The sequence below is a fragment of the Pteronotus mesoamericanus genome, unplaced genomic scaffold (assembly GCF_021234165.1).
Source record: "Pteronotus mesoamericanus isolate MK-2021 breed Mesoamerican mustached bat unplaced genomic scaffold, CSHL_Meso_final contig_192, whole genome shotgun sequence".
NCBI classification, from domain to species: Eukaryota; Metazoa; Chordata; class Mammalia; order Chiroptera; family Mormoopidae; genus Pteronotus; species Pteronotus mesoamericanus.
In genome coordinates this window covers 569892-578214 of record NW_026555082.1, presented here as the reverse complement: position 1 = coordinate 578214, position 8323 = coordinate 569892, and the positions used below count along the sequence as shown (strand labels likewise).

The following is an 8323-nucleotide window of genomic DNA, read 5'->3' as shown; positions in this document are numbered from 1 at the left end:
GCCTCTGAGGATGACTCGAAGGCAAGGACACTGGCCACCAGTCCACAGAGCAGCACCACTCAAGGTCCTCAGAAATGTTTAATTGACCACAGTCCCCGTCCGAGTCTGCAGGCAGAGCGGGGGTGCAGGACCCGCCCTCCCCAGCTCCCAGGGCCCCTCTGGGCAGCCCAAGCCGGGAACCCGGCCAGGGCGGGGGACGGGGGAGCCCACTGAGCTGCACCGAAGGGACGGTGGGGGAAGAGCACCCGCTCACAGCAGAGCTGAGTGGGGCTGAGGGTGGGTGGCCAGGAGGGCAGCGGAGGAGAGAGTGGCTGTGTGGACGCAGGGGGGCTCTGAGGACGTGGGTGGTGGGGAGAGGCGACGGAGGCCGGAAGGAACAGCTGACCACCTGCACCCACGACTCCAGGAGATGGATGTGCCCATCCACAAGGCTGCGCCTCCCTGACTCCTGTGACCCTCAGGGCCAACACCACACTGGTGACGATGGGCCCCTGAAGCTTCCTAGGTCTGTAGCTGGGCAGGCAACGTCCAGGCCCCAGCTGACTGTCTTCGGGGTGGCTCCTGCCTGTCCTGAGTGACGATCTAGTAGGGCAACGCCCATTTGCCTCCTCCAGCTACTGCGACCTCTAGAAGCTGCCCGCAGCTCGGCCCTAGGGGCGGCGGGACCCACTACTTGAGCAGCCCCGCGTGAGCCTCAGCGCGGCTTCGTAGGCGACGAAGACCACCATGTTGACGGGGAAGGCGCGGCAGCAGTTGAGCGTCAGACCCTTGAACAGGACCCGCGGCCCTTCCTCCCGCACACTGGTCACCACACAGTGCAGGAGGCCCCTGTAGCGCTGCTGGCCCTGCCCGTCCGCCTGCAGGCGAGACTTGATCACGTCCATGGGAGTGGCCACGGCCCAGGCGAGGACTCCCGCACAGCCGCCGGCCACCAGCACGCCCAAGACATCTGCAGGGGAGAGCCGCGAGGGAGCGCCTTGATTGGAAGCGGACCCAGAGGAGGACGGGCGGGGCCCAGCCGCAGCGGAGACGCCGGCTCACTCCACCAACGTGACTCCTCCAGGGCCACACAGAGCAGCTCAGTCCAGCCCCTCCGTGTGGAGGGCGCTGAGGTGCCCACCCTGGAGGCACAGGGGGGCCAAGGGGCACGTGACTCCATCCCCGCTGGCCGAGCTCCGCCCCGTCCCAGGCCCCCCGCCCGCACCCCTGCTCACCTGGCTGGCTGTGGCCCGCGGGGGTGAGCCACTCGCAGAGGATGGAGTAGGAGAGGAAGTAGGTGGCGAAGGAGTGGCCGTCCCGGAAAAGCAGGGCCGAGCTGCCCTTGTAGAGGCCCCGCAGGCCCTCCTCACGGGCCACCGTCGCCAGGCAGTGCAGCGGCCCGCGGTACTTGGGCCCAGGCACCTGGCCTGCGGGGGGCGCAGGACACACGGGGGGCGCCGCCGCCGAAGCCAAGGACCCCCGCCTCTGCTGCGTCTGCGTCTGCGCCTGCGCCTGCGTCTGCGTCTGCAGGCGGACCTTGGCCACCTCAGTAGGCGAGGTCAGGAACACCTGGAGCAGAGACGCTGCAGCAATGAGGAGGCAGCCGCAGTGCCCGCACACCCCTGCGCCTGGTCCCCGCCAGCCTCCGGTTCCCCACGGTGACATCGGGGAGCCTGGGCCCCAAGCAACTTCGAGCTGGCCGACGGCCCTGGTGGAGCTGCGTTCGAAGCCGGCTCTGCCCGCCACGCCAAAGCCGGCGTTCTTCACCTGCACGCTCGTTCTAGCACAGAGTGGGCTCGGCGCACGGCAGGCGCCGGGGAAATGTCTGAGGCTCCGGTTCGTGAAAGCATCTGATCACATAATTAACTTGTTAATGGCATATTAATGTAATATTTAATTAATGTAAGCATTTAATGTAAGACGAATAAAGCAATGTAAGTATTAAGTAACATTAAGATGTAACATGAGCCCTGGTTGGTGTGGCTCAGTGGGTTGGGCGTCCTACCGGAAACTAAAAGGTCACCAGTTTGATTCCCGGTCAGGGCTCATGTCTGGGTTGGGGGTTCGCTCCCCCGTCAGGGCTCATGCAAAAGTCAACCAGTTGATGTTTCTCTCGCACATCAATGCTTCTCTCCTTCTCACTCTCCCTCCCCTCTCTCTAAAAATAAATGAATAAAATCTTCAAAAAATAAAATCAAACAATAAGCATGTCTTTGGGTGAAATAAAAAGTAATTTATTTCATTTTATTTACTTATTTTCAGAGGGAGGGGAAGGGAAACAGGGAGAGCAACGTCAATGTGTGGTTGCCTCTCACGCGCCCCCTACTGGGCACCTGCAACCCAGGCATGAGCTCTGACTGTGAATCAAACCCGTGACCCTTTGTTTCACAGGCCGGACTCAGTCCACTGAGCCACACCAGCCAGGGCAAAAATAATAGTAATAATTTTTTTAAAAGATGTAACATTGCCATTGCATGGGGACTCCTACCTGCCATACTTTGTGCTGGGCACTTTACACATGACCTCACGTAATTCTCACCATGATGCCACTTACTGGGGAAGAGTGAGAGGGTCAGAGAGACTCCGAGGGTCCGCCGTTCCCTCGGCTAACGGGAGTCAGCTGAGTCCTCACCCGTAGTCCCCCAGCCTGCGTCCAGCCTCTGCCCTCATAGAGCCTCAGTGTCCCTGCCCTCTGGGCCTCGTGACCTCTCAGGCCCTCCCAGCCTTGGCCCACCCCTGCCGTCCCGGGGACCCCTCGCCCGCCCCACTCACTCGGACGAGGCCAGAGGCGAAGCCTGACAGTGTGACATCAGTCCTGGCGGGCTTGGCGTCGGCGCTGCCGTAGCGGAACCGGCAGATGTGTGAGAGGCAGCGGCGGTAGGTGCCGAACGACAGGGATGAGACCAGGGACACCGTGCACACGGGCAGCGAAAGGCCCCTGTAGAAGCCCCACACCTGGTAGGAAGGGGAGGGGACCCAAGGGCCCGAGTCAGGCCAGAGGTCCTACCAGGAGGACCAGGGATGGCCCTGTCTCGTCCCTGCAGGCCCTCCTGGCTGCGGGACTCAGGCGAGTCACTCGTAGCCTCGCGCCTCAGGAGCCTGAGCTGCGAAATGGGGGTCCCGGCACGTGGGGATGAGGGACAAACAAGACAGAGGGCCAGGCTGGGCCCGGGCAGCCATTCAATGATGAGGATGGTGAACGAGCATGCGTGACGGCGGCTGTCTTCCTTCTGCTGGCCCCGGGCCAGCACCAGGCCCCAACTTCCTTTGTAAATGTCCCTGTGTCCCTCCTCCAGACAGGCCTCTGACCTGGACCCTGGGGACCGACACCCCCCACCCAGCACTGCTGGTGCCCAGCCTGAAGGGGATAGGAATGCAAACACATGGGTGCCCCCTGCCCAGACCTCCAAAGCCACCTCTAGACCCTCTGCTGGAGGTAGGACTTCATTCTGATCGCCTGCGTGCTGTGTGTGAGAAGGGAGGCTCAGGGCAGGGCTGAGCACCGCCTGGCGTGTTGGTGAGTGGCAGGTCGGGGGTCCAAGGCCCTGACATCCCCGCCCGTCACCCAGTCCCTGGCCTACCCGCTCTCGACGATACGTGTCCCGGACACAGTGCCAGATGCCGGTGTACTTGGGCTCCGTCTGGATCCTGACCTGCAGGGGAAGCAGGCTTCAGGAAGGGGTGGCAGCAGGCCTGCGGCTGCTCGGCGGCCTGGGGGAGGGGCAGGGCCTCCTCCTCCGGGGTCGCGGCCAAGCCCACGGAGGGCAGAGCAGGGATGGGGGCGGGGGCACCCTGTGAGAAGAGAAGCCTGAGGTGCAGGCTGGAAGAGGGCGAGCACAGCCCCGAGGACGGTGGGGAGGGCTGGGTCAGGTGAGTGTGCTACAAGGCTGCTCTGGTCAGGGACTGGGGGGCAGGGGACTTGCGAGGGGCCCATGCAAGCAGGCAGGGGCCCTGGGACGCGTGGCAGGGCCTGACCGTGGCCGCACCTTCACTGTGTCCAGGGGGTAGCCCACAGCAACACCGCAGATGCCTGGAAGGAAAGCAGAGGAATGGGTGAGGACGCGGGAGCAGGGAGGAAGGAGACAGACCCACACTCCTCGTCCACATAGCGTCTCCTGGGCAGGAGAGCCACCCCGTTTTGCAAAGGAGGAAACGGAGGCCCAGAGAGCTAGAGTGACTTCGGACAAGCCGCCGGCCATTGCTCCTGCGGAGAGCCTTGGGCCACAGGTGCCTCCTTGTGAGAGCCAAGGGTGCTCTCCAACCTGCCCTCTAGTGTCAACTTCTGAGAGAAGCGGTCGACGCTTGCTGGGCCCCCAAGCCAGGCAGCGCCAGCCCTCAAGCCTCAGGCTGTGAAGGGGCTGGGAGACGGGGTAGCTTCACGAAGGGCTGCCTGGAGCCGCGGGCGTTGTCGACCAGAGCCCTGCCGCGTGGTTGGCTGCTGTCCCACAGCATGCCGCCTCTGCCTCTAGCACTGGAGGCCCTGAAGGACGCGGCCCACACCTGGTCCTCGTGACCTGGGACCTGCACAGAGCGGGGCCCTTTGCATGCAGGCTTCCTGTGGCCCTGGAGGGAACACGCAGGACTTAGGGGCCCTTCCCGGCTGTGTGATCTTGGGCAAGCCAAGCCCCTTCTCTGAGCCTCCTCCTTAGGGGACTCGGGTCCAGGGCAGCAGCCGGCCTCAGGCCCTGCACACAGTAGGACCTCAGTGAGCCCCTCCCCCTCACTGTTCCCTTAGGTATGGCCGAGGAGCTCTCTGGGGTTGCACATGATAAGCGAGGCCAAGGGTGCTGGCCGAAGCAGCCTCCGCAGCCGGCAGGGGGGATGGCTGGGCGGACCCCGAGCCCTGTTTGAGCCCGTTTCCCGGAGGGCAGTCACCCATCTGGGTGGGTCTTTCCCAACGAGCCCTTTCCCCAGAAGTGAGAACAGTGAAGGGCCCAGCCAGGCTGATTACACACGGCGGGTGGGGGGGGGGGGCGGGGGCGGGGAGGCGTGGGGGGGGGGCGGGAGGGCTGGGGGCGGGCCAAGGGCGGGGGCGGGGAGGCGGGGGGGGGGCGGGAGGGCTGGGGGCGGGCCAAGGGCGGGGGCGGGGAGGCGGGGGGGGGCGGGAGGGCTGGGGGCGGGCCAAGGGCGGGGGGGGCGGGGCGCAGGGAGCGGCCTCCCTTCCTCTGCCCGCAGCTGCCAGGCAGTGTCCTGTCCTCGCTGTCCACCCTCCCCCCGGGCCTCTCGTCCTTCCCATGGCCCAGCCAGCCCTCTCTGTTCAGGTCACACTCAGGCCCCACTTGGCCCAGGCAGAGCCCACCCTCTGCTCCCGAACACCTCCAACCCCTGGAACTGCCCCTCGACCCCCGAGCTGAGCCCCCAGGCTAGTGCGGACTCACCGCCCCACAGTGTGCACCCCGACTGCGTTGCTACCCAAGTCCCCCAGGAACCAGCTCTGCCCGCAAGGCACCCAGGCCCATGGCCTGCACCAGCTCCCAGCCACTTCTGGGGCGACTCCTCCAACCCCGCGTCAGCCAGGATCCACCCCCCAGGGCAGAGAGCACCCCCCGCACCCCCAGCACCCCCAGGAGGCACAGTCCCCTGCCAATGAGTTCCTGCTGTTCCTCTGTTACCTCCAATGGCTCCAGCCACAAAGTCCATGGACAATGCGGGTGGTGGGGAGGGCCCTGGGGTCTCCCACCCGAGCGCAGTCTGGGGCCGCCACCACCAGGATGGTCTCCGCAGCTGCTGGCCGGCGCCTCTCAGCCCTTAAATAGCTGCGGCGGGGGGCAGGGGACCGGAAGTGAGGCCTGCTGACCAGCGACCCAGAAAGCAGAGGTCGTGCTGGGAAGCAGGCAGGTCGATGCCCACCTGGAATCTCTTCCACCCACGCCCAAAGGCCCTTTGTCCCAGTGCCCTCAGGACCAGGACCCCGCTGTGGGAAGTCCGCGGGAGGCCACGGAGCTTCCAGGCTCTCGGGAGACAGGCCCACTGCCCATACCACCTGCGGGTGGGGTCCCCAGGCCACGACCAGACACTTCCTGGGAGGTCCCGGGATGGGGCTGCGAAGGCCTCCTGCCTGTCCTCGGGCCTCCCTGACTTCCCTGGATTCGCTCCTGCCCCAGGGACCCTCAAAGCACTGTCCCAGTAAAGACCATATTCAGGACAGGCCTGTCCTCAAGGAGCCCAGCTCAGGGGAAGGAGTGGGGACCATGGACCACTGGTCCCTGGCACCCGGGAGGCTGGCCAGAGCCTCCTGGGACCAGCACGGACACCAGTCACAGCTCCCCGTCCGCCCCATGCCCTCCACACCGCCCCAGTCCCAGTGGACTGAATGTCACCAGGAAACAAGTGTGACATGGGTGAGCAGAGACTTGCACCTGAGGGAAAAGGAGAGCAGCTTGCAAGGAGCATGGTAGTGGATTTTTGAGACTAGCGCAAAAGCAAATACAAACATTGAAAAGGCCTTTCTCACGTGACCTGAAGGTACCCTTCGCAAGACCCCTGTGGAAGGGCCCAACAGTGGAAACGGCATCGGCAGCGGAGGAGATGCCAGGCTGGGGGCATGAAGGTCGCCGAGCTTCTCCCGTCCCGGCGGCGGCCGTCTGCCACCCTGTTTTCTCCTCCTGCAAAACAAACCACTCTGTCCATTTTTAACTCTAAACAGGTATTTTTGTCCCTCATCTTAACTATCCAATCTACCTATTTTATTTGCTCCTTCATCTGTAACTGCTTGCTGACTTCATAATTTTCTTTATTTTTATTAAAGATGTTATTTATTTATTTTTAGAGAGAGGGGAAGGGAGGGAGGAAGAGGGAGAGAAACACCGATGTGTTGTTGCCTCTCGCATTGCCCCCTACTGGGGACCTGGCCCGCGGCCCAGACACGTGCCCTGACTGGGAATCGAACCTGCAACCCTTTGGTTCTCAGGCCGACACTCAGTCCACTGAGCCACACCAGCCAGGGCTATAATTTTCTTTAAACAAACAAAAAAAGTATGAAAAGATCTTTTCTGTGACTTCATTTTTAAATGTACTTGCTTAGCTCACCACTGCATTTCAGTTGTATTATAGTCCCGTTCTTATTGACATTAAAACTTAATAGTAATTGGAGAAAAAAAAAGTAATACGGGGAAACTGTAATTGAGCAACAATAAAAAAAACATAAAAAAAAAACAAAACGTCACCAGGTCCAGGCCGTCCTGTCATGGAAGGGCCACGTGTCCTGCTGGGTGGACTTGCAGGCCGGCCCCAAACAGGCTGAGCGCTGACAGGGGACAGCCTCACTGGCACCTGCCCAGCCGCTTGTGAGTGGTGGACACAAGTTGCCAGTGGCAACTGCCACAGCAGAGGGCAAAGGGCGGGCAGTGGCCCATCCAAGGCCAGCCCTGGTGCTTATCCTGGACTTTAGAGAGAAGCAGTTCACGCTGCTTAGGAGCCACGCCTCCTGTGTTCAAATCCCAGCTCTGTCACTCATGTCAGCCCTGAGACCCGGGGCAAGCCCCTTGACCCTTCTGAGCCGCCATGACGGCATCCAGGAAATGAGGGTAGAACACGCCTCACCTCTGTGACCGCCCAGGGCAAGCGCCAGGCAGGCCCCTGCAGAAGTGGCCAGCCCAGTGCAAAGGCTGCATTAACAGGAGCACAGGCCCCAGAAGGAAGGAGGTGACTGGCCAGTTATGAGCAGGGCAAAGAGAGCTGGTGCTCGGGTTCACTTGCAGATGCGGCACTTGGGAAGCCAGTGCCTTGGGCGATGGGGGAGCATGAAGAATGCTGCCTAACTGAAAGGACAGGGGCCTGTTTAGTCCATGTTTCCTGCAGAGCATCTAACGTAGTACGCGCCGCTCACCCCATGGCACCTGAGCCAGGGCCCCAGAAATCGCCCTGGGTGCCTTTCCGCCTGCAGCTCACACCAGGTGAGGCACCCAGTCCTGCGGTCAGACTGCTGAAGTTCAAGTTCAGATCCACTTGTGCCTCCCATGTGCACAGTCCCCAGCGGCACCACCTCCCCTCTGGACAACAGTCTGGTCCCGCCCATGCCCTCTCCTTATGCAACAAACACTGCATGCCCGCCACGTGGCATGCTTCAGGCCCAGGGCCAGCGTGACCAACACAAACAAGTGTCCAGACGGTGGTAAGGGCCAGGAAGAGACACAGAGGAGGGAGGACACAGGGGGCATGAGGGGGGCGGCGTTAGAGGAGGCCGCCCACGAAGATGGCATTTGAGACAAGCATGTTCTCTTGGTCACTGTAGCCCAGTTTCACCTGCCCTTTGTCTCCCAAACAAACATGCCCAAATCCTACCCTTCTCCACTACAGAAACAGAAAACATGCCACCTCCCTGTCTAGGCTGCTTTGTGCAGGT

The 8323-nt window shown here is 62.4% G+C and overlaps 1 protein-coding gene across 1 annotated transcript; it reads right to left on the bottom strand.

The window, feature by feature from the left end:
- Positions 1–59: 59 nt before the first annotated feature.
- On the bottom strand, positions 60–5721 carry SLC25A47 (solute carrier family 25 member 47). Its single transcript, XM_054567724.1, has 6 exons — positions 5592–5721; positions 3966–4009; positions 3561–3632; positions 2752–2934; positions 1215–1548; positions 60–949 (listed from the first exon to the last, which is right to left on the bottom strand). Exons 1-6 carry the CDS (start codon positions 5617–5619, stop codon positions 651–653), a joined length of 960 nt encoding a protein of 319 aa, XP_054423699.1. The 5' UTR covers positions 5620–5721; the 3' UTR covers positions 60–650.
- Between the last annotated feature and the right edge of the window lie 2602 nt (positions 5722–8323).